This window comes from Polypterus senegalus, chromosome 13 (genome assembly GCF_016835505.1).
Source record: "Polypterus senegalus isolate Bchr_013 chromosome 13, ASM1683550v1, whole genome shotgun sequence".
Taxonomy (NCBI): Eukaryota; Metazoa; Chordata; class Cladistia; order Polypteriformes; family Polypteridae; genus Polypterus; species Polypterus senegalus.
The window spans coordinates 143726463-143753720 of record NC_053166.1 but is presented as its reverse complement, the minus strand read 5'-3'; the positions used below and the strand labels follow the sequence as shown (position 1 = coordinate 143753720).

Here is a 27258-nt window from a genome sequence, read left to right as displayed (position 1 = left end):
AACTAAACTCAGGGTAAGCTTCAAGTCTTACCCAGCTCTGCCAGTTTTCTATCTTCCTCTGGCACTCATTCTTTTTCATGAAATGTGCTCACCCCGCTGTCATTTCTTCATCTTTGGTCATCTTTGCTTAGTGGCCAAAGCACTGCATTTATTTTTCACCCACTTCTTTGCTCCTTTTAAATTTTCACAGGAATTTGTGGGTAATAAATGTGGGCCACTGGGTATCCTCAACCACAGAGCAGAGGCAGTCAGGCTATACAAAGGCAGCTTGGTCAAAACCAACATTTGCCTAAACACCCTTCTTTGTTTTCTGAATTCAGTTATACCACCAATGGCTGTGCTACCCATCTAAGACAATTTGAAACCCAAATAATCAGCATAGACCTCAGCCTTGACGTTTTGCAGTGCAGTGTATCCATCCAGTTACAGTACATACCATTTGATAAAGGATTCGTAAAAACAGTTCTAATGTTTGTGATGCACCACGTGTTGGAAAGCATAGACATAGCAACCGGACGGACACATGCACAGACACACAGACACGTGTCCTTTTATCAAGGTGGATAGGATGAATGGGAGCTGGAGGCTTTCCTATTAGCATTGTGCACCAGGATGGCTGTGATGCCAGTACTTGAGTAATATAAAGATAATAATGAAGTATCTATGTAATAATGAACTGTAATAATGCAATAAAGTCTGTAGGATGTGCAAAGAAGCCAAACTATACAGGGGCATCTACCTATCCTGAAAAGTGAACCCAGAGCATCAGAGATGCCAGGCACACTCCCTGATTACTGTGCAAATATGCCGCTAGTTTGATAAATCATTCGTTCATTCATTTATTTTCCATCATGGCTTATTATGATTGTGGGTTACAGCAGCGTTTCTCAACCTTTAAGTATTTGCGACCCAAGTTTTCATAACAGTTTTAATTGCACCCCCCCTAACGTTTTTTGAAAGGAGTCCACTAATACCAATTTGTTCTTTTTTAATTAATGATGTATCATAGATGCATATTTTATTATACCTACTTAACTTTTACTAACATTTATCTAACTCTATATTTATTTTTCTAGTATCAGAATGTAGTTCAAGTTCATTTGTGTTGGTTTCAATAGATGTATTTTTCATATTTTCGATTCTTGCTTTCTTTTTTTCACATCTTCGCGCCCCCCTTTTTGTTACTTCACGCTCCCCTAGTGGGGCCCGCCACACAGTTTGAGAACCACTGGGTTACAGGGAGCTGGAGGCTTTCTTATTGGCAATGAGGTGAAGGCAGGAAACATGGATAAGGTGTCACGCCATGTTAGAATACAGCCATGTATTCTAGGAACTAACTGGTGTTTCTCTGCAATGTGGAAGAACAGCAAAGCACTCGAGTAAATCCACACAAATGCCACATATGCCCTAGGATTTAAAATTCAGGTCTCTTGAGTTTCTGGGCAGTGTCACTATGCGTTGTGCCATATTGAGGGATCCTTTTATCGGATTAGCGTTATTTCAGCTGTGGAATGGCCAAATGGGGCAGGCAGTTTGATGAATGAGGTCTCCAGGACTCTTAACAAATCCAAATCATATTATGTGATATCATCTACTGTTAAATTCTGGTCCGTACATATACATTTTTTATTTTTATACTGTATTGAGGATTTGTTCTGTTCTGTGTATTGTACTGTATTGTATTGACCCCTTTCTTTTTGACTGCACGCCCAACCTACCTGGAACGGGGTCTCTCTTTGAATTGCCTTTCCCAAGGTTTCTTCCATTTTTTCCCTACAAGGGTTTTTTTTGGGAGTTTTTCCTTGTCTTCTTAGAGAGTCAAGGCTGGGGGGCTGTCAAGAGGCAGGGCCTGTTAAAGCCCATTGCAGCACTTCTTGTGTGATTTTGGGCTATACAAAAATAAATTGTATTGTATTGTATTGTATATTATCAACAACCAAGAATGCAATGCAAAGTGACACAATATAATAAAATAATCAGTTCAATTCAAATGGCCTTCTTACTCCCTCAACTTTTTATTTCTTCAGCCAGTAGAGTATACAGTATATTATCAGAGTACTGTTTCATGTCACTCACTCCACCAGTCTTTATTTTATACTATTTTATGACCTGTCATATAACAGATGTCATCAATTGAAAGATTAGGTAAACCAGAAGAGCATCTCTTTGTGTGTGCTGTCCCTCCATTCTACATCCTTTTGTCTCATCTCAGTCTCACATTTCATATATTATGATGGCCTACCATCGCAGGATCATGCTCACCCATCACCTCTGATGAGCTGTCAAGTGCCACAGCCCAGAGACAATCACCACAGTGCTACTGTCATGGCCGCTGTGAACTTTTAGGGGATTATTCTGACACTTGTAATCACCAAGAATGAAGCCATAAGATGTGAATCACTTCTAGTCGCCTGAGGGCATTAGGGCGTCTTCAATTGAGACTTCCTGCTAGATAAACTCACATGTGCCCTCTGGTGGCTGTCAATGGACCTGCAATATTGTCAACGCAAAGACAGAGGCATTTAAATCATTGATAATCATAAAGTCTTCTCTGCACCCTGTGATTGCTGGGGTGAACTTCAGCTTTCCCCCCAGCTCTGCTCAAGAAAGAAAAAGGAAAGATGGATGGATGGATAATCACAAATTTAACACTGAGCCCTACCAGAAAGCAGTTCAACATACAGTAGTGGGTATCCATGAGGGGAGTTCAACATACAGTAGTGGGTATCCATGAGGGGAGTTCAACATACAGCAGTGGGTATCAATGAGGGGAGTTCAACATACAGCAGTGGGTATCAATGAGGGAGTTCAACATACAGTAGTGGGTATCAATGAGGGAGTTCAACATACAGTAGTGGGTATCCATGAGGGGAGTTCAACATACAGTAGTGGGTATCCATGAGGGGAGTTCAACATACAGCAGTGGGTATCAATGAGGGGAGTTCAACATACAGTAGTGGGTATCCACGAGGGGAGTTCAACATACAGTAGTGGGTATCCATGAGGGGAGTTCAACATACAGTAGTGGGTATCCATGAGGGGAGTTCAACATACAGCAGTGGGTATCCATGAGGGGAGTTCAACATACAGCAGTGGGTATCAATGAGGGGAGTTCAACATACAGTAGTGGGTATCCATGAGGGGAGTTCAACATACAGCAGTGGGTATCCATGAGGGGAGTTCCAAGGTAAATGCTATCATCTGCCACTTGTCAGCCACAACTGCTTGACAATCCTTTGCAAAGAACTGCTTGAGTGTGATGTGTCTGTCTCTTTCTTTGTGAACTTCCTGTGATGCTTAACAATGATAAGGACACATCTTCCAGTGCTCTTCAGGTGACTTTGGTTATGTTAGGATACTCAATGGCAGAATGCAGGCAGGCAACCACTATTATGGGGCAAACCCCAAAGTATACACTTATAGCACGAGTGTTGAACTCCAAGCCTGGAGGACCACAGTGGCTGCAGGTTTTCATTCTGACCCTTTTCCTAATCAGTGACCAGTTTTCACTGCTAATTTACTTTTTTCTCGTCATTTTAATAGCCCTGTTAGAAGGATTCAGTCCTCTGAATTCCTTTCTTCATTAAATCGCAGCAAAACAGAAATGAGATGTGAAACGAGCCAACAGATGACAGGCTAAAGTGGGGCTTTAAACTTCAACCAGTTTCACTCCAACTAGTCTCTTAATGAGAAGCCGATTCTTGCTGTTAATTAAGCCCGTTATTTAATTTCATGGCTTGTTGCTGCTCTGCCACAGCAGACGTTTCCAAAACTGTTGATTTTCTGTTTTTTTCCATCAAATTGTTTTGGTGACCTCAGAGATCAGCCTTACTGAGTCCTTCACCATTCTTTATATTCAGATATTGTGTGATGGGCACAGGTGAGCTGGTCATGTGGCGACTCGTTTTGTGCCTCATTATTGTTTGGCTGCTAATTAAGGAAAAACAAACAACGAAAGGGCTGGAGTCAAGTTAATTAAAAGAAGTAATTAGCAGCAAAAACGGTTCACTAATGAAAAAGATGGTAAGAATGAAAACCTGCAGCCACTGTGGCCTTCCATGACTGGAGTTCAATACCCGTGACTTATAGAAATCACTCAGGATTGACATTTCTCAAGATGTCATTCAACGCCACCAACTAAACAGCTTCTCTTGTCCCAAACATAGAAAAAAGGATGTAGAGCAACAAAATAAAGAAAACTGAAATCACAAAATGGCTGATAAAATAAGATAACATACAAAAAAATATATCATGAGCATAGGAATAAAACACAGAAAATATAAAGCAGAAAAGAGCCGAGCAATGATTCCTATAGACAAGTGAAAGCACAAAGTCTTTTGGGTGATACATTTAAACTAAAGCACAAAATCCAGCTAGCCAATGAAATATACACAAAATCTAAAGCTCCAAATGACCGGGTCAACCTGAAACTTAAAGGGAATCAATAAAAAACCTAGACATCTAAAACACACAAACAGACATATGCAAGTGTTTGGCGAACCGGCTTCATGAAAAATGTCTGGGTTGGCTTGGCAAAAATGTACTTTGCATCAGGAAGCATTATTGAAGGCACTGGCCCTGACTAGGAAGGAAAAATGGATGGATTTTGAATCCTATTTAAATTTAGAACAGCAGGCCCAAATTTCTTTGTAAAGAGCTCCTTATTAGTGGCTTTATAAGCAGCAGTGTGAAGCACATTATTAATAAACGTTCTGAAAGGTGTTCAGCTGAAAATTGATTAGCATAATCAGTCTAATATCAAAAATATTCCCATAGATGATCTCAATCAATAATAGAACTTAGGGTAGCCTCTACTTGTATAAAGTTGTTCATTTTTTCACCCTACCATTAATTGTATCACCTTTCTTAAGTTCAAGGTTATGGGGGCCAAAACCTATCAATGGCAGGCTGCAACCTCGAGCAGAGATGATTGTCTAACAGAGGGCTAATTCAGAGTATCCAATCAACCTAAAACATGTCTCTTTATAAGAATAACTGGGAAAATCCTCACGGGCCCCCTAAAGATATGAGGCAGTAAGTAGCCTTAACCACTGCATCCCCATCTTCTCTATTAGATCATCAAAGTTAGGAAAAATACCAATATGATGGTCTAAAATTCACTTATTTGAAGTGACAATCTCTGCTCTCCTTTATGTGAATTCTGCCACACACTCCTGGCACAGTGCAGAATGCACATGGAAAGCAAGAAAACCAGCCAAGCTCAGGGTGCGCATCATCATCTGCATTTTCTCGCAGTCTCGATTCATTTATCTGCCTGCAATTGCTGCTATCGCCTATATGCACCAGTAAATTATCTGGGACTGCAAAGTGGAATATTTTTCTGCCATTTTCTTGATTTGAAGATCACACTCTTTGTTATGGTACTTTTAAGACAGAGAGACAGAAAGAGTTAAGCGACAACATAAAACTTTACTAGAAGAAAGGAGAAAATAATCAGTAAGTCTTTGCAAGCAGTTCATTCAAAGCATCAGCTTTAGATTTTCTCATTCCAAGCTTAAAAGATAAGATTATGACTAGTTAAGCATGAAACAGGAGCCCTCTGCTGATTTGATATGACCCCACCATAGAGACCAAGCTAGGTAAGCAACACTATTGTCAGGGACTAGCGCGGAAAGATACATATGAAGACAGACTGATTATGGAAGCCATTTGCAATAAGTCATAGATAGATAGATAGATAGATAGATAGATAGATAGATAGATAGATAGATAGGAAAGGCACTATATAAAAGACAGACAGATAGATAGATAGATAGATAGATAGATAGATAGATAGATAGATAGATAGATAGATAGATAGATAGATAGATAGATAGGAAAGGCACTAGTTAATAGACAGACAGATGGACAAACAGACAGACGGACATACAGACAGATAGGTTTACATATTCAAACTCTTTTAATCCAAATCAGTCCAATATATATTAGAGTCATCAGCATATACTACCTTATGCACAATTATATATCAGTGGCATATATTTTGAAGTAAGTGCTACATCTAAAAATGGACAGACAGAGTCCTCAGCTGTGTCAGATAAGCCTTCGATAATACAACGATGCTCTGTTAGAAATAAATCAGATGGTCGGATGGAGGCTAATAGATACACTGACCCAAAAGCACAGGTTTACTGTCTCCTTGCTGACTTTACTTAAGGCCTTTTCAAGACTCAAAAGCAGCTCACTGTTTACTGAGATTATGACATACAGTACTCCACATCGATATGTCATGGACAAGGCTTGCTGTAATAAAACTGTTCCACAGGCAAACTTGTGGAATACTTAATAATGATCATTAACTTCTAAAAAGGAAAAAAAGAACAAGCAATGAAAAGATTTTGCAGTAAACTGCAGACTGATGCCCTTTCTTTCTTTTAATATATATAATTTAATCAATGTCAATGAGCTGCATGTTGACACTGAATTAATTATCATAATTACTTGCCATAGACAGAATCAAGAATCACAACGAGCTGATATTTGCAGCTGTCAGCTCCCTGCCAACATTGACAAAGAGAATGGCAGCGTGGCATTGCAGCCACCAGTTTATGTCTCGTGTCTGATGATATTGAAAGAGAGTTTGGAATCAGCAGCATCAGACTAGCAGAATTCTTGAGTTTAGTTTATTAGCTGGAATTTCCAGACGCCAAAGGTTCTCTATATCCTACTGAACAGCAAGGTCCAAAAATAAAAATAAAAAACTTAGCAAGGCTCCAAGGTGAAGTTTGGGAGACAGTTCAGCCTAGTAGCTTAGGGAATAGGAAAACTATAAAGCAATGAATTAAATGTAACTGTTTAACATTCTGATTAGTGGTGTTCCTTTGCCCACGGTGGGCCATCTATGAGTATGCTAACTGAACAGCTCACATGTCTTTATTCTCTGGATTATCTGGATAAGTGAATTAGTTAGCCTGTGCCAAAGCTTCAACATGAAACTTTCACAGCCTCCACCCATGTAGAGACAACCCTAATTAATGCACATGTTGGAAAAGTACAATATGGGCATCTATGTGGCACATGGTAATTTCAAAGTTTTCATATCAGTGGTCGCTTGAATAATTCTTCATACAAAAAGCAAGTATACTGCTATTGCCGAACACACAGATCTTGCTTTTCTTCTGAGTGTCTGGTGGTCCTGAAGTGTAGCTTCATTAAGAGGACAGATTTTAACCATTTTGCAATCTCAATCATTGAACAATTCTTCCCAAATTCGGGATTTCTCAGCCAGAACACCTTACCTCCAATACATCCTGAAAATATTGTCATGTCTTCCAGAATCAATATTTCCATGCAAATATCTCCCATACATAGTAATGTTTTGTTTTTAATCTCCAATACACACGCACACTCATGTGCGTTTTCAACTTTGTGGCACCTACTTTCTGCGTCTAAATCTAAATTAAGCAATACCTCTCCATCCTTTACCTGCCATCTTTAATATTTTGACCAAAAATTTTCTTTTGGTCAGATTTACACTGCTGTCTGGCTTTACTTTTCATATCATGTGTTTTGTAATGCTCGTTGCTCCAATGGCCTGTTTGTGGTCATTCCTAAGCACTGTAGTCAAATCTGATTTGAAAAAGGGAGAACCAACAACAATTGAGAGCACAGGGACCAAACTTACCTTTTCCCACTCCCTGTCCTTGTTCAAAACTACCACCACCAGCTTGGGGTTTGCTTGATACCCATCTTCAGTGAAGGACAAGTCTCGGCCATCCCAAGTCACGTTCATCATAAATCTAGAAGACAAACATTCAGTGAAACATTAATAAGCCATAATACTCTCGTAGGTTTATAGGGCCATTTTTGTCAAATGTACAGCGGTACATGCATGTGCTAATCAACATGCAACATGTCACCACTATCCAGCACCATGATTAGTGAGTATAACAGTCTTACCTTGAAACTTCTGTCTCCTTTGCCACAAATAACTGCTTTACCTCAAAATGTGTGACTCACAATTACATCGTAAATGTAAACAAGTGAATCCTAATAAATTATTGTGATAGTCAGGCTTTATATATTTATATTTTGTTATTGAATATTACAAGCCACCAATAATGCAATCACACACATTCACAAGTGGGTTTCATAAATGCAGGAAGTCATTGACTTACAACATATGCACCTTATGACCATTCGACTTACGACAGCTACGGCATCTCACGGGCAAACAACAGTTTTCGCCACACCAGCACCATATGCCATGACTCATTCATCTCAATCTCAGTTTACATTTGTCTTAAAATTACAGGATAAAAAGTCAATTGATCTCGACACAAAAATGAAGGTGATCATGCAGAATGAGGAGGAAATAAAGCAAATGCAGTCTCATGAGACTTTAAGATATCCCACTGTAATCGCTGTTCACCATACACGCTGCACTGCCGCACTTTAACTTTCACCTCTGCAGCTTTTGTGTTGTGAATCATGACGTGCTGCTTCGTGTGAACTGCCACAAAGGGGTAATGCAACCACACTGATGGAATTTGATGGAACCCTTTCAGTCTGGTTTCAGGGTGCGGCACAGCTGTGAAACTACTCTTCTTTGGGTAACCAATGATTTGCTTATGGCAGCAGACTCTGGACAAACCAGCATATTAATTCTGTTAGACCTCAGTGCAGCATTTGTCACTGTCAGACATATAATGTCCAGAGTGGAGAACATGCTGGGTATCTCTGGCACTGCCCTCCAGTGATTCAAGTCCTATCTGACTGATAGGCAAGAGTAACAGCAGATCCAGCTTAGCGCCAGTCACACAAGGAGTTCCTAAGGGCTCTGTCCTTGGCCCTCTGCTCTTCCATATTTGTATGCTTCCCCTTGTCCATATCATTCATAGCTTTGGACTGGGTTATCATTTTTATGCAGATGACACTCAACTCTATTTCAGTGTCAAAAGTGCAACTTCATCAGAGCTTTCTCACCTCACAACTTGTCTCAGTGAAATTAAACCCTGGATGGAGCCGAACTCTTTAAAATTAAATTGCAACAAAACTGAACTCCTTCAAATTAGCACTAATGCGCTACTTTGGAAAATGAGCTCCTTTTCAGTCACTCATCAGACCTTCTTCTGAGGCAAGGAACCTTGGTGTCATTTTTGATTCCTCCCTTCATCAAGAAACTTTCTTACTTTCACCTCCATAACATATCCTGTGTTCACTCCTTCCTCTTCTTTTCTAACACTGAGAAATTTGTCTGTACTTTTATCACATTCCACATCGATTATTGTAACTCGCTGCTGGCAGGTGCCCCTTCTCATCTTATATCACAACTCCAGTTGATTCAAAACTCAGCTGCAAGAGTCCTTACATGGACCAGCAGCAGCGAGCACATCACACCCATCCTGCTTCGCCTTCACTGGCTCCCTGTGTCTTACAGGATTGAATATAAAATTCTATTAATAACCTACAAAGCTTTAAATGGCCTCACACCGGACTACATCAGGGACCTTCTCCATCACTATGTGCCCGTCTGCCCACTAAGGTCCTCTGTTTCTGGTAATCTTGTTGTGCCCCACACTAACCTGCACTCCATGGGTGAGAGCAGGGCATTCAGCTCCATAGCTCCCAGACTTTGGAATGACATCCCGAAATTAATGAGATCAGCTGACTCTATTCATTCTTTTAAAAAACAACTTAAAACTCATCTATTTAGGAAGGCTTTTAACTTAACTTAACATTCTGCCATCTTGTCCAGTTTACCACTCTGTCCAGGTGATCAGGGTAATTTGTGTGTCTGTTATATCACAACATGAGGTTATTTGTTAGGTTTTTCTTTTAGTATTGAATTTAGTATTTTACTCTGATTTATTGTCCTTTATTTCTATTTAATGCTTTGTTATCTGTTTCATTGTTCTATTCGGGAAAACATTTGTATCCAATGTTGCATATACCCTGATGTTTTTTCTAAGACTCTGTGAAGCGCCTTGAGCATAGGAAAGGCACTATATAAATAAAATGTATTATTATTATTATTATTATTATTATTATTATTATTAACTCCTTTGTTTATTATTAACAGGTTGAAATGTTAAAACAGAAAACACGAGTGCTCAGACTTTGCTGATATAATTTCTCCTCTCACAGTTAATAAAATGAACACTAGGAAAGGCTCACAGTGATGATGTAACATAACACAGACAAAGTAAGGGCTCATGAAGCTGCTAAAGGTTCGGCACCCAAGCGAACAACAGTAATAACAAAACAAAATAATAAATAACTTACAAAATAAGAAAAATCTACACAATGTGCTAAGAATGATGATTGAAAAAAAGATTCTAAAACTAACAATATGATTTAAGGGACTTATTATAGAGTACTATGCATATGGTCAAGTTTGAATACATACAGTGGTGTGAAAAACTATTTGCCCCCTTCCTGATTTCTTATTCTTTTGCATGTTTGTCACACAAAATGTTTCTGATCATCAAACACATTTAACCATTAGTCAAATATAACACAGGTAAACACAAAATGCAGTTTTTAAATGATGTTTTTATTATTTAGGGAGAAAAAAAATCCAAACCTACATGGCCCTGTGTGAAAAAGTAATTGCCCCCTGAACCTAATAACTGGTTGGGCCACCCTTAGCAGCAATAACTGCAATCAAGCGTTTGCGATAACTTGCAATGAGTTTTTTACAGCGCTCTGAAGGAATTTTGGCCCACTCATCTTTGCAGAATTGTTGTAATTCAGCTTTATTTGAGGGTTTTCTAGCATGAACCCCCTTTTTAAGGTCATGTCATAGCATCTCAATTGGATTCAGGTCAGGACTTTGACTAGGCCACTCCAAAGTCTTCATTTTGTTTTTCTTCAGCCATTCAGAGGTGGATTTGCTGGTGTGTTTTGGGTCATTGTCCTGTTGCAGCACCCAAGATCGCTTCAGCTTGAGTTGATGAACAGATGGCCGGACATTCTCCTTCAGGATTTTTTGGTAGACAGTAGAATTCATGGTTCCATCTATCACAGCAAGCCTTCCAGGTCCTGAAGCAGCAAAACAACCCCAGACCATCACACTACCACCACCATATTTTACTGTTGGTATGATGCTCTTTTTCTGAAATGCTGTGTTTCTTTTACGCCAGATGTAACGGGACATTTGCCTTCCAAAAAGTTCAACTTTTGTCTCATCAGTCCACAAGGTATTTTCCCAAAAGTCTTGGCAATCATTGAGATGTTTCTTAGCAAAATTGAGACGAGCCCTAATGTTCTTTTGCTTAACAGTGGTTTGCGTCTTGGAAATCTGCCATGCAGGCCGTTTTGCCCAGTCTCTTTCTTATGGTGGAGTCATGAACACTGACCTTAATTGAGGCAAGTGAGGCCTGCAGTTCTTTAGACGTTGTCCTGGAGTCTTTGTGACCTCTCGGATGAGTCGTCTCTGCGCTCTTGGGGTAATTTTGGTCAGCCGGCCACTCCTGGGAAGGTTCACCACTGTTCCATGTTTTTGCCATTTGTGGATAATTGCTCTCACTGTGGTTTGCTCGAGTCCCAAAGCTTTAGAAATGGCTTTATAACCTTTACCAGACTGATAGATCTCAATTACTTCTGTTCTCATTTGCTCCTGAATTTCTTTGGATCTTGGCATGATGTCTAGCTTTTGAGGTGCTTTTGGTCTACTTCTCTGTGTCAGGCAGCTCCTATTTAAGTGATTTCTTGATTGAAACGGGTGTGGCAGTAATCAGGCCTGGGGGTGACTACGGAAATTGAACTCAGGTGTGATACACCACAGTTAGGTTATTTTTAACAAGGGGGCAATTACTTTTTCACACAGGGCCATGTAGGTTTGGATTTTTTTTCTCCCTAAATAATAAAAGCCATCATTTAAAAACTGCATTTTGTGTTTACTTGTGTTATATTTGACTAATGGTTAAATGTATTTGATGATCAGAAACATTTTGTGTGACAAACATGCAAAAGAATAAGAAATCAGGAAGGGGGCAAATAGTTTTTCACACCACTGTATATCCGTCTTGCGTCCAGATTGAGTTACGAACTGGTCGTAAGTTGACGACTACCTGTATCAGATCTCCTAAGACAGTTGATGATCACCTGGTTGGCATTAAGGTTTAATATTTGAAGCCATTTTCTTTCACCATTCTCTCTTACAAAGTCACTCAAGCCCTGACAGGTTGCATGTTGATTGTGTGTGAACAGAAATTCTCAAGTCCAGCCACAAGTTCTCAACTGGATTGAAATCAGGACTCTGGACTCAGCCACTCCATGACAATCATACTGTTGCTTTGAAGAAAATCCTATGTAGTTTTAGGCTTTATGTTTGGTGTTTTTGTCTTGCTGTAAAACAAACCTTCTCCCAAGGCGCAGATTTCTTGCAGACCCCATCAGGTTTTCCTTCAGGATGTCCCCATATTTGTCAGCATTCGTTATATTTGCACAAGAGTTCAATGCCTGCTGCAGAGGAGGCTCTCCTCAGCATGACGATGCCACCACCATGCTTCATGTTGGGGATGGTGTGCTTTTTGATAATGTGCGGTGTAAAATGGCTATAAAGCTCGATTTTGGTCTCATTGGACCATAGAACCTTCTTCCAACTGACTTCACAATCTCTTAGGTGCTTTCTAATGCTGTCTACCTAATCATGTGCATAAGATGCCCAAACACTGGATGGTATGTAGGGGAAACTGGTCAGACACTGAGTCAGCGAATGAACTCACATAGATATCATATTAATCAGAACAGTGTTGATCTTCCGGTGGCAGCACACTTTAACAGTAATGGCCACAGCATAAAGCATCTGAGGGTCACTGTGCTTATGGGTAATTTTAAGACCCAACAGGAGGGAAGAGAATGCGAATACAAACTTATGCTTAAACTCAATACTCTACAAAGTGGTCTGAATAGAGACAAGAGTTTAATGACCAGATATGTGGACTAACAGACTGATTGACCAGCTGACTACATCAGAGGCCTATCTTACCGGCAATGCACTTCAAAAAAAAACCTTACACGACTTCCTCTAGTGATGGTTATCTTATCTCTACATTTTATTAGTTCATTGTTCTCTTCTTTCAGGGTTAATTCATCTCAGATGTATTCATTTTGCTAACATTTGAACAAAAAGGTTGTTAAGATGAAAGAAAAAAATCACTTTGCTGTGCCAATATAAGTATTTTTCAGTTTCTCTGTTACACCTCGCCTGATGAAGAGGCCTTAGCTGACTTGAAAGACTGCATTTGTAATCCATTTAGTTATCCAATAAAAGGTGTCATTTCACCCTACTTTCTCCTGTATCAATCTATGGCTAACACGGTACAACACTCTACTGCTTAGGTGCCTTCTGGCAAACTCTAGCTGAGATGTCTTGTTTGTTTTTAATTCTTGCCAGTCTCTCATAAGATGTGACTGGTAAAGTGCCTGGGTAACAGTTGTTGTCTGCACAGACTTTCCAGTCTCGGTCAGTGTAGTTTGTAACCTCAACAAGGTTCTCAGAGGTCTCTTGATATCCTCTCTCACTCGTCTTCTTCATGCACAATCACAGCAGATTTATAGTGCTGCCATACTCTTTCCACTTCTTTACAACTGAGCCATCATGTCATTGTCTTGAGCAGATGCTGGAGCCTATCCCAACTAGCAAAGGGCACAAGGAATGAACAAACCCTGCACAAGATGCCATTCCATTGCTGGGCAAACACACACACACACATACTCATACACACCAGGGCCAATTTAGGATTGCCAATTCACCTAGCCTGTATGTCTTTGGACTATGGGAGGAACCCAGAAGGAAACCCACGCAGGCATGGGAAGGACATGCAAACTCCACACAGGGAGGACCAAGAATGCATACCCTGGTCTCCTTACTGCAAGGCAGCAGCGCTCCCACTGTGGCACCCTCTTCATGATTTGGATATTTTCTTGTCTCCACCCAATGAGTTGTGCTCTTCAACAAGAAACTTGCTTGGGACTTTATTTTTTCCGTTTTACTTATCAATAGCTCCTGATGACCCTGATTCTCTTGATTCACTAACAGAATGTCTGACTAGTATCTCAGAATGGATGAATAGTAATTTTCTCAATTTAAATAAAGACAAAACTGAAATGTTAGTGATCAGCAATAATGGATACAATGAGGCTATTAGAAATAAACTGGATACATTAGGATTAAAAGTCAAGACGGAGGTAAAAAGCTTAGGGGTGATTGTTGACTGTAATCTGAATTTTAAATCACATATTAATCAGATCATTAGGACAGCATTTTTTCACTTAAGAAACATAAGTAAAGTTAGACCTCTTATATCACTGAAAGATGCTGAGAAATTAGTTCACGCGTTTGTTTTCAGTCGGCTAGATTACTGTAACGCACTCCTCTCAGGACTACCCAAAAAAGACATAAATCATTTGCAACGAGTGCAGAATGCAGCTGCTAGAATCCTAACTATGGTAAAATGGTAAATGGCCTGTATTTGATATAGCGCCTAACTAGAGTTCAAGAACCCCCCTAGGCACTTTACAAAACAACAGTCATTCACCCATTCACACACACATTCATACGCTGGTGATGATAAGCTACTATGTAACCACAGCTGCCCTGGGGCACACTGACAGAAGTGAGGCTGCCGAACACTGGCGCCACCAATCCTTCCGACCACCACCAGCAGGCAAGGTAGGTTAAGTGTCTTGCCCAAGGACACAACAGCTGCATTCTCATGCCAGGAGCGAACCTGCGACCCTCCGATTGCTGGACCACCCGCTCTACCGACTGAGCTACTGCTGCCCTTTCCCTAACTAGGAAAAGAAAATCCGAGCACATTTCTCCAGTTTTGATGTCACTACACTGGTTACCTGTGTCATTCGGGATTGACTTTAAAATTCTACTTATGGTTTATAAAGCCTTAAATAATCTCGCCCCATCTTATATATCGGAATGTCTGACACATTATATTCCAAATCGTAACCTCAGATCCTCAAATGAGTGTCTCCTTAGAATTCCAAGAACAAAACTTAAAAGAAGTGGTGAGGCGGGTGGCCTTCTGCTGTTATGCACCTAAAATCTGGAATAGCCTGCCAATAGGAATTCGCCAGGCTGATACAGTAGAGCACTTTAAAACACTGCTGAAAACACATTACTTTAACATGGCCTTTTTATAACTTTATTTAATCTTAATTTAACTTAATCCTGATACTCTATATGTTCAATCTCCTCAAAATAACTATTCATGGTGGCTCTAAAATCCGTACTGACCCCTACTCTCTTTTCTGTTTCTTTTACCGGTTTCTTTGTGGTGGTGGCCTGCGCCACCACCACCTACTCAAAGCTTCATGATGCACCAACAATGATGGACGGATTAAAAGGCAGAAGTCTACGTGACCATCATCATCATCAAGCCTTTCCGTGAGAATCCTAAATCCAAAGAGGACTGTTTCATTTATATTAGGTAGAATGCCTAGAGGGGACTGGGCGGTCTCATGGTTTGGAATCCCTACAGATTTTATTTTTTAGTTTTTAGTTTTTGTTTTTTCTGTCCCCCCTGGCCATTGAACCTTACTCTTATTCGATGTTAATGTTGATTTATTTTGTTTTATAATTGTGTCTTTCATTTTTCTATTCTTTAATATGTAAAGCACTTTGAGCTACTGTTTGTATGAAAATGTGCTATATAAATAAATGTTGTTGTTGTTGTTCTTTGTCTTCATTGTGGGGCTAAGACCACCATTCTGACTCACACAAGTTGGCCTTTCCAGAATCAACTGAAGCCCAGGCAGTTGATCTCCATTGAACTAATTCTGTGACTTCTAAAGCCAATCAGCTGCCATAGTGATCATTTAGCTGTGTCCTATTAAAGGGGTGAATACTTACATAATTATTTTGAATTTTATATTTGTAAACAATGTAACTATTTTGCATAAAACTGTGTGAAAGAAGACAATTTCAATCCACTGTGATTCATTGTTGTATAACAATAAAATGTGAAAACTTTCAAGATGGTGAATACTGTTTATAGGCTCTGTAAATACTGTGCCATGCTTTTAAACTTAACTAGAGTCTGGGAGCCCGATTCGATCGGGCTACAAATTCTACGTCTGTGAAATCCATACCTTCTCTGCAAAGAATTATTTGTTTTATTAAGTCCTTGAAATGATTTTGTTATCATGGCACTGATTTGTGCTTATAATAGACCTTTTCGTCAGATATAATGAAGAGCTTTCTGTTTAAACGGGGCTGTGAGATGTGAACTCAGCTCTTTGGCGCACCTCATTTGATTTTTTGCGGCAAACAAATTTTCAAAACAAACCTTATTTTACGACTCTAATCAGATTTGGAGTAATAATTATGTTGGCGTGGTCATTTTAGATCTGAGATCAGCTAAAATTTAAAAAATGACCATTGTTAATACCCAGCCATCATTACTCAGTTTGCTAATAGATGTCAGAAGGACGGATGCCAAAACCAAACTGCCCAATGATAGATTTCGACGTATCAAGCAAATGGCGATACGCTCTAAATTACTTACGGTTTCGGAGCTGTCAAAGGGTTTAAGTCAGGTGACAATGTTAGTCCTGGAAAGTACGCCCCACCAAACCAACGTTCCAAAAACCAACCGAACTTACTGTTATCTGCTCAAACCAACTCGGCCGTCCAGCGGCGTCACTTAAGCATTTGAACATTCTTAGCCAATCATGCAATACTGCGTCCACGTTTGCCACGTTATATTCTAAATACAGAGTCCCATTGCATGGTTCTAACTTGTATTGAGTCGAGGTATTGACGCGAACATCATACATACGGATAGTATCAAATTATATATAAGGATTTTTTTTAGCTCACCCCCATCATCAGAAGCAATATGAAAACAGCTAGTATTGTATCTATCCTTTCAGATGAAGCTTGATCAATTTGAGAAATCTGCTATCTGCACAGAGAGGCAGGAGTTGGAACACCACCAGCAACCTTGAGATTTACAGTTGAAAATGTGAGCTGAGATGCCAAAATATACAATAAAAGAGTGTAATAAAGGCAGGACACTAATAGGCTGGAAAAGTCTACACTGCTTCCACAGAAATAGATGAGTGGCTACCAAATAATTCTTCTCATTCCAAAGATAAGGGGCAGTAGTCATGAAGCCCTGACGGGACACCCCTCTGGAAAACCTCTCTGTGTAGCGTAGACACAAAAGATGCCCATGTGCGAGGATATTGCAGTTTTTACTATAAATACGTATAGCACAAGATTTTGGGTGAGGCGTGTGAGCATTCACTACAGTGAATGAGCCTACGGATTACAAATTAAGTCTTCATTTTGGCCTTGAGGTACAGAAGAGCGCAATGGACAGACTTGCGCCACATTTCTGTTTCGTGTGTATTGACATCACTGCAACCCGAAAATATTTACTTGATGTCCAGTCTTCTATTCCAGTTTCTGAAACCACTTCCTCCAGGACAATCACACTGGGAAAATGTATACACACACATAAACATACACACAGGCAACAATTGCATAAAATGAAGCCCGTGACGTCAGGCTGTAATTGTTAATTTCTTTGAAATTTCCCAAGGGTGTAATTTTCATTTATGGCTAATATTAGCAACAAACTTTATTTTCTAAGATATGAAAACTTTTGTGTGCAGCCAAATGTTTAGTAGAAAATTATCCACCCCTGCAGAGTACATAAACGGGTATTAAAAATAGATTTTAATTATGCTAATTGAACTGTAATGAGTTCTAGGAAACACAGCGGAAAAGTGACTCCAACGGATGTGTCACAGGCTAGGTATGGGTGCCTGAACTCAGATATTTATTTATCTGACTGTATAAAGAGGGAAGTTTAAGAGGATGTGAACACAAAACCGGAGACCACAAAATAAAGTCACTTATTATGAGCCACGATTGGCAGCAGATCATCTGGTATGTCTCAGTATCAAGTCCTGGCTCTGTTGCTTTCACTCTTTCAGTCTTTCCACATTCTCAATGTGGCCACCTAGTTTGTGAAGATGAGATCGTAAACTAAAAATATTTGTCTGTTGCCTGCCAGAGTATTGATTTCAGCCATATATCATGGCCTGTGGCGGATGGCCAGCATCCTTACCCGGCTGGGATGCCTGTTTTATGGAAGGACTGGAGGAGTAAGTGTGCTCAGGGCATTACCTCCTCCAGATCACTAGATGGCAACACTCCTGGAGTGCTGCAGTGTCACGGATTCCCTCAGGGCTTCATGGGAATTGGAGCTTGGTGGCTCAACCCTGCTGGTTTCCAGGGGTGCCTCCAGGGAGAACTGTAGGCACGGCAGAGCCCTACTTTCTTGGGCTTCCACCTCACTTAGAAGTGCTTTTGGACCACACTTATGGGACACCGGAAGCACTCCCAGGTGCAACATAAAAGGAGGCAGCTACCATTGCCCCAGGAGCCACTGCTGGGAAGGAGAAGATAACACTTGCTGGAGGAGGAGGAGGAGGAGGAGGAGGAGGCAGTGAGAGAGAAAGAGAAGGAAAGACAAAGGTCTGTGCACTTATGTTGTGCTTTATTATTGTATTGTTTGGGCTGTGGTGGGAAATGCTTATAAGGGAAGAGTTTCCCACAACAAAAGAAAAGTCTGTGTAGTGCTGGACTTGTGTCTGCATTTGACTGTGTAGGTTTGGGGAGCTGGAGTGCCCCCTGCAGACCACAGGCCACATTACCCTTTAGCTGGCTCAACTCTACTGACTTGGTGTGCAATCTTGAATCATTTTCTGTGCGTAAGAATTACTTAGGAATGGTCTGATATCACTTCAGCTTTATATGCCCTGTACTTCTGACTCACTGATATGAGAAAACCCCCACATATGATATAGCATTTGACTCATCTTAATGTCTAGTTATGCAAAACCTTGAGCTTTTTGAGGTTCTCCCCTATTTTTGACCTTCTAGATCTGAAAAACCCTCATCTTTGGGCTTTTTTTGGGACTATATATTGCGCTGGAAATACACTTTTATTATAAAGAGTCTACCAAAAGGTGTCTTCAGCAAAAAAGAATCCATTGTGCATGCCACAGCAAACAGCCCCAGGGGTTCACCCCTAATTACCCCTTTTTACAAAACCAGAAAATGGGGATCGGAAATATGGGCATGTGGAGCGTCGTTTTTATGTTGCTAATCACAAATATGATCGTATTTATGGTATCTGTTTCCTTACTGGTGGTTTTAGCCATCTAAGAGTCACTCCCAGAAGGTTAAAAATGACAAATTTCAAACATAAGCATATGGGGTAGTGACTATTTCAATGCAGGCAGTGATTACAAATATAATGTTATCTTTTTTATTTTTGACCCTTTAGAGAATATCTAGCCCTCCATGAACCTCAATCAGAGGGTGAAAAATTACAAATTTCTATTACAATCAAGAATATTTGGAGTTTAAAGAGTTAAATTGAAGCAGACATTTTAATATTTCAAATGTCAGACACAACTATTCTTGTTTATTATGTTCTTCCACCTCATGAAGTAAACCGTTAAATTTCTTATGAACACTCAGAATTAGGGTGGCTTACACTAATTCAGACTTTTTTTAAATCTCTGCCACTGGTTTTTAAGCCCTTCCTTTCCGACATTTCAGTAAATTTATTATCTGAAGGTCTTAGATGGTGAGGATCTCCTGAGTGGCCCATAATCCCACCATGCAGCACTCATTAGCCTTTCTGGTTGCTATTTTCCAGAGTTCTCTTCTACAGCAGGTCAGCTTGAGCAGTCAGGTGGCTCCTGTTCTAAAGTGTTTTCCTTTCTTTCCTGATGTTGAAGCCTAGAGTGGAAATCCATCAATTCACTCTGGCATTTGAAGTGCTGCGTCTTACCTTGTATAAGTATTGTTAACACTTTAGAGGAAGGGCTTTAAGGATTTGCTCTACAGTCTCTGTTAGTCATTACTATGTGAGACAAACAAAGCCTTTATTAAGATCTTGATGCACAGCAGTAAGCCTCTTGGAGATGCACTATGTGTGCCCCCGTTATAAAGTTGTGTCGTTAAAACAAAACAATGTATTTTGTTAAGGTTTTGCTTCATACTGGTTACTGACAAACTTTAGTCATCAGGTAGCCCATGTTCTAAAGTGTTAAGTGATTTATCAGTGGTCCTGACCTACTCACCATAATGAGCCTGAGAGCTCTACACTATATGAGAAAGTCAGCTTTGAAACCTCTCCCCATCTTCTTCTTCTTCTTCTTTCGGTTGATCCCATTAGGGGTCGCCACAGCGGATCATCTTCTTCCATATCTTCTTGTCCTCTGCATCTTTTTCTGTTACAAGCATAAATCACCTGCATGTCCTCTCTCACCACATCCATAAACCTTCTCTTAGGTCTTCCTCAGTTCCTCTTGCCTGGCAGCTCCATCCTTAGCACCCTTCTCTCATTATACCCAGCATCTCTCCTCTGCACATATCCAAACCAACACAATCTCGCCTCTCTGACTTTGTCTGCCAACAGTTCAACCTGAGCTGACCCTCTAATGTCCTCATTTCTAATCCTATCCATCCTCATCACACCCAATGCAAATCTTAGCATCTTTAACTCTCCTACCTCCAGATCTGTCTCTTACTTTCTGGTCAGTGCCACCATCTCCAACCCATATAATATAGCTGGTCTCACTACCATCCTGTAGACCTTCCCTTTCACTCTTGCTGATACCCGTCTGTCACAAATCACTCCTGACACTCTTCTCCACCCATTCCATCCTGTCTGCACTCTCTTTTTCACTTCTCTTCCACAATCCCCATTACTCTGTACTGTTGATCCCAAGTATTTAAACTCATCCATATTTGCCTTCTCCCTCATCCTCACCATTCCACTGACCTCTCTCTCATTTACACACATGTATTCTGTCTTGTTCCTACTGACCTTCATTCTTAATACAAATACAAATACTAATATAAATACAAATACGGACAACAATACAAATTGTAAACCTTTCTCCATAATTCATCATTTAAAGTCTCACTTTTCCCATGTGTCCTCTTTGGTAATTGTATTTTTATTCTTAATATTATCAATATGTCTGTCTGCATTGTTTTTTTTTTTTAAACATTTATTGTTTGTGGCTTTTGTTTTACTGATTTGTTTTTATATTTCCAACAATACAATCTCATTTATTCTTTAAGGCATACTGTACATTTTCAATGACACTATATAAATTAAAGATCGATTGCTGAAGTGAGTTGAGGGTGGAGTGGTTTGTATTTTTGTCACACCACTGCATGGGCTTCATCCAGCTTCAGTTAGGTGGTGACTCTGAAATGTCTCTGCATGAATTGTTTACAACCTTTATTTGCATTAAGTGGGGTCCACAATGGGCAAGTACACTGAGCACACAGCATGTAAGGGTTTATTGGTTCAGTATTGCCACGTGTGCAGAGTAGAATGAAATCCACATACTAATCATATGTATGCATACACACACAGACACATGCTTACAGGTACATAGGGCTTATGAGGGTCACCTGAATGAATTCAGTTCTAACTTGAAATGCCCTTAGAGTGTTGGTGAAATGTCAGACATTGTGTCCTTTTTAAAGTATGTATACCAACACACACATAACACATGCACACACAGAGTATTTACAGTATTAGTGTTTTCACAGATGGGCAGGCATCCCAGCTGGGGTGGCAGATGTTCCCATACCAGGCCATTAAAACCATGAAGTCAGACAATGCGAGTGGGTTAAAGAGGAAGGGGGAAACACTTCCTCTAGGAGGCTGGAAGGCTTTGACATTGACATTACTTTGACAGGTCGGGAGACCATATCAAAGGATGTTCACTGGGAGGGATTGATGGACATCCCACCTAACCTGAATGTGTGCTGTTCCCCACCTCAATTGGCAGGATGGGCAGTGGCTCCACTTTGGATACCTGTGGGAATGCATGGCACCTGTAGTCCTGCAGAGTAACCCTATAGGGTTCCTTGTGTGCCACCAAAGGATGCTACCAGGAGAGGATTCCTTTACTTTATGGCACTTCCACTTGATGCAAACATGCATCCTGGGAGGAATATTTTGACACTGAAAGTAGTCCTGGGTCTGGCATAAAAGCAGCCTCTGTACCCCACTCGCGTGAGGAGGAGGAGGACAATATTTGCCTGGGATAAGTGGAGGAGGTGAAGAGGAAGAACAGACAATTGTGCACTGCCTTGACACTGAAAATAAGTAGGTGTAAGGTATTTGTTATTAAACTAAAAGGGTTGATATCAAACATGGGACTTCTGGCTGTGGAGTTATGTCTAGGGTTTGAGGCTCATCTCTGCCCCCTAGTGTTTGTAAAGATTTTCCATATAAATTCATCCTGCATTACATAATCTTGTATTTTTCACACTGCTTTTAAACGTATTTTTGGGACACACACCCACATACATTCCAATCTAGAACTCACAATTATCCTGATCTTCACATCTTGGGGATGTAGGAGGAACAGCAGAATACGCAGAGAAAACCCACACAGACAAAGAAAAAACAGACTTGTACGTGACAAAGACTACAGCTGGAGCAGGACTCAAACACAGTCTAAAAACTGCACCGTTGTGCTGTCTTATATATAAATACTGTACACCAGTGGCAAAGCTGTGGGGAGGGACAAGGGGGCCTAAGCCCCACATTTATTAGTCAGCCCCCCATGCAGAAGCAAGTCCCCTCTGACCATTAATAAACCGAGCTGCTCAAAACTTCAGTGGGGACCCCTTGCTCCAGGAACTTAGATAGATAGATAGATAGATAGATATTTTTTTTTTTTTTTAAAAGCAAACTTTATTAAATAAACACAGGAATAAATACAAAAAAACACAGTAAAACTCAAAATCTTAAGTCTTACAAAAAACACGTACACACTTTCCTAATGATGAATATTCATTTTTAAACCATTACATATTCATATTGTTCTTGGAGTATATATTTATCTAATCCCCCATTGTTTCCACCCTCCAATCCCACTTATTCTCAATTTATCCACCCAATTTATAAAGGAATGAAACACCAAAGTCAAAGCACAAATTGCAAATTATCTTCATCACATACACAAAGCACATTATTCACACACCACATTTCCTTAAACTTTGCTAAATTATTTGTGGACTTATAAAAATTAAAATCCACTAATATCCTACTTTCACATACTTTTCTAAAAATACAACAACATTTTCATTTCCACTCCCAGTAATCTTGTTTTTACGGTCTTCCATATTGACAGTTTTGCTTGCCCGATAATAAAATTAATTAAGTTCATATTTTCTCTGGTGTGTTTTGTAATTTAACCCCAAACACAAACACCGTGCCATTATACGGACCCCAGCCCTTCTACTATTCTTTCAATTTCACTAAAAAAGGTCTGGAGCCTCTCACAATACATAAATGCATGAAAGACACTTTCCCTCAGACCACAAAAGGGCAGCAATCTGAGACCCCCGGACATATAATCGATAAGAAGGAGTTCACCGCTAGTATCCCATGTACCAACCTCCACTGCAGGTCTCCCACCCTACTGGCCAATGGCGGCTTGTACAACGACCTCCATGCGGGTTCAGTCCTTGAGGGGCTCCAAGCTTGTCTCTCCATGGTGTGTCGTGTCTTCGTCCTCAGCTGCTCCAGGTTGTTCACCTTCACACAAATCCTGTACAGCTGTTTCCCCGGCACTGTAGGTAGAGATAACGCCTCTAGAGAACTTAAGGCTAAAACATTAGTCTCACCATCCCTCAGTTCAACAGCCGGAGACACAGTAAGCGTTGGAAAAGGTGTTTCGTCAGTTGGCTTCAATTGTGATGAGAAAATTCCGTGCAGGAGTGTCATGGATTCCCTGTCCATTGATGATTGTACCTGCCACAGAAACTTCTCCATTAGCGGACTGAGTGTACCCTGTCTCCACTGCTACCACTTGTGCACTTTTCCAAGTGTAATTTTCCCAGTCAATTATGTCCTTTATTGTGGTTATTCCATGTATTATGAAATGATTAATACAATTTTCAGAAAGTCCTGTAGCAGTGCCAACAGCAGGATTGTAGAACAGTGGTTCATGAAGGACCCAAAATGTGGAGAGGTCATCACAGTCCTTTTTTATCAACAGCAGTTGCCACGCTGCTAGAAGGCTTTTATAAAACCTGGCACCTGTAAAGTCTTGATCTTATCTAAGTGGCACAGCAGTAAACTTTTCCCAAGTCCCATATGCCTGGCTTGTTTAAAGAAGAGTACGGCTAAGTTCATCCACTGGCTCTGCTCGACAGGATACAGCAGTTTTGAATGGTCTGAAGGCGGAAAGCAGCAATCCTGCTGGTAATGTCAATAAGTCCTTGTCCGCCTTCATCCAATGGTAAAATAGAACGCCCTTCTGTATCCAATGGGTACCAGTCCAAAAAAAATCCATGATCGCCTTCTGTATCTGCTGAACAAGCAAAGGTGGAGGTTGTAGACAAATACACTTATGCCACAGGCTGGAGGTCACCAGGTTATTAATGACCAGCATCCGTCCTCTATAGGATAACTGAGGGAGTATCCACTTCCACTTGGCAAGCCGAGCTGTAACCTTGTCCAACAGACCCTCCCAGTTCTTTTGGATGTAGTGGTCATCTCCAAGATGGACTCCCAGGTACAGGAAGCCTCCAGTTGTCCACTGCAGACCTCCTTCCAGTCGAGGAGGACTACATCCTTCCAGTTCCCACCAGCACTGCACTACTTTTGTTCCAATTCACTTTAGCCGAAGATGCTTTACTGTAATTCCTCAGACCTTCTGTTAATTTGTCCAAATCCTTCTGGCTTGTGATGACTACAGCAAGATCATCTGCATAAGCAGTGACTTTCACAGGGTCCATGTTGCAGTTGGGGATGGAGAGACCAGTCAGCACCTTCCTCAGGTGCACCAGGAAAGGCTCCAGCGCCAGAGCATATAACATGCCGGACAAAGAACATCCCTGTCTGACTCCTCTTCTGACACTGAAAGGTGCACACAAGCCACCATTGACCTTTATGATACCAGAAATGTCACTATAAAGTAAGCGAATATGTTTAATAAAAGACCCCCAAACCCAAACGCCTTCATGGCATTCCATAAAATGAGTGACTGACCCTGTCAAAAGCTTTTTCCTGGTCAAGAAAAATAAGACCAGTCTGAAAACCAAACAGTTCTGCAGCAGCCAAAATGTCCCAATTAAAAAATGTTATTAAAGATGGACCTGCCAGCCACGCAGTAATTCTGATCAGGATGCACCACTCTCCCTAAAACTTGGACCATCCTGTTGGCTAAGGCTTTAGAGAGAACTTTATAATCAGCGCATAAGAGAGACACAGGCCGCCAGTTCTTAATGAGACACAAGTCTCCCTTCTTCGCAGCAGCGTGATCACGGCTCTACGGCAGCTCTGGTAACAAGCCAGTTTAAAACTCCATGGAACACTTCCAATAAGTCCAGGCCGATGACATCCCAGAACTCTTTATAAAACTCCACTGGTATTCCATCGATTCCGGGACCTTCCCTGTTTTCAGCTGTCCCAGGGCTGTGGTGAGTTCTGCAAAGGTCACCTCTCTATTTAGCTGTGCCACATCTGCATTGGGCAGCTGCGGTAAGTCCTGCAAAAAGGCCTGTTGGTCTTCACTGCCACCATCTCCATCTGCAGCAAACAGAAGTTCATAAAATTCGCGGACCACCTGCCTTATTTCACTGGGCTCTTGTGTCTCACTGCCATCGGGTGTTCTTATGCAATGTAAGATTTTACTCTGCGAGTTTTTTTTCTCTAAACCAAAAATATTGAGTTGGTGCATCCATCTCAGTCAGTCGTTGAAACGGGCCCTCACTAAAGCCCCCTGAGCTCTGGTCTCAAGCAGGTGAGCCAACCCCAGTTTAGCAGAAGTCAGGCTCGCCTGAAGCTGCTCATTTGGACCCTTCTCTAGAAGCTGTTGAAATTCAGCTATTTTAATTTCTAAAGCTGCCATTTCTGACCGCAATACTTGGGTGACATTTCTGGTATACTCCTGACACAAGGCCCGGATGTGACTCTTCCCAACCTCCCACCACTGTTGTAAGCTGGTGAACTCCTTCTTCATAGCCTTCCAGCCTCCCCAGAAATGAACAAATAACTCTTTAAAGTTCTGATCTTTAAGGAGGAGTGTGTTAAAATGCCAGTATGGACTACGGGGTCTGTAAGTGTTACAAATAAGTGTACAACACACCAAACTGTGATCAGAGAATCCAGTAGGCACAATAGAGCACACCTTAAATAAACCTAACAGGTGCTTAAAACTATAAAAATGATCGAGTCTGCCATTGAGATCGTATTTCCACTCGTCCGCCCCAGGTGTATTGCCGACAGGCCCCATTTTAGCCCTCCATACATCTTCCAGCCCAATGTCCTTAATTATTTTACCTAAAGCTCGTGCTGAGCAGGGTGCGTTCCAGCCCATTATTTCTGTCTATTCTGGTATCAAGTGTACAATTAAAATCCCTCCTAACACCACCACTTCTCAGGGTCACACTTGGATAAAAGATCTCCTAACTTGTTAAAGAAGTGGAGCCTCTCCTCACCCTCATTGCGTACACATTAATGAAAGTGACGACACTGCCTTGAATTTCACCGTACTTTCAGGAGTCTCCCTTTCACCAGCTCATCAGTGCTGCAAACTTCTACTTGAAGTCCTCCAAGAAATAAAATGGCCACTCCAGCACTAACATTTGTCCCATTACTAAATAAAATGTCCCCCTTCCAATCTCTGCTCCACTCCCACTGATTTGCTCATCAATGTGGGTTTCTTGTAGAAAGGTGACATTCAAGTCTTTTTGTCTGATAAAATCAAACAATGCGACCCTCTTATCTGGACTTCTCCCACCGTTAATATTTAGGGTTCCTATGTGTACACTTGCCATGGTAACAGAATATATAGATAAACACACAATAAAACACAGGGACCACCACAAAGACTGTGGAGTAGATTTAACAGGGGGCTTAGCCATTAGGTGGTGTTTAGATTGGACTGTTTTCTCAGTTTACTTGTTAAATTCTTTAGCCTCACGAGCTCTTTAACATCAAACATTGCGGAGGCTGCTTTGTCTCGTCGCAACCCGCGGACAGACGATAGAAAGAGGTCAATGTCAGGGAAAAATTCGGCCACATCCACCCCCTTTTTTCCGGCGGTATTCACCAAAAACTCTTTCACACTTTGAGCGCTGTAACCCCCCCTGGCTTTTAACTCTGGGGGCTCCGAGGCAGCAGACCCATCGGAGATATTACCGTCGTCGTTTCTTCCCCGACACTCCCCGCATTTGAGACGTTATCGGCCGTCTCCGCGAAGACGGGA

General features: G+C 40.9%; 1 protein-coding gene across 1 annotated transcript in view; it reads right to left on the bottom strand.

The window, feature by feature from the left end:
* The window catches only part of grin2aa (glutamate receptor, ionotropic, N-methyl D-aspartate 2A, a), a 351755-nt gene that overhangs the window by 149564 nt on the left and 174933 nt on the right, over positions 1–27258 (bottom strand). The window contains 1 exon segment of the mRNA XM_039774586.1: positions 7643–7757. Within this exon segment, the coding sequence (XP_039630520.1) occupies positions 7643–7757 (115 nt within the window).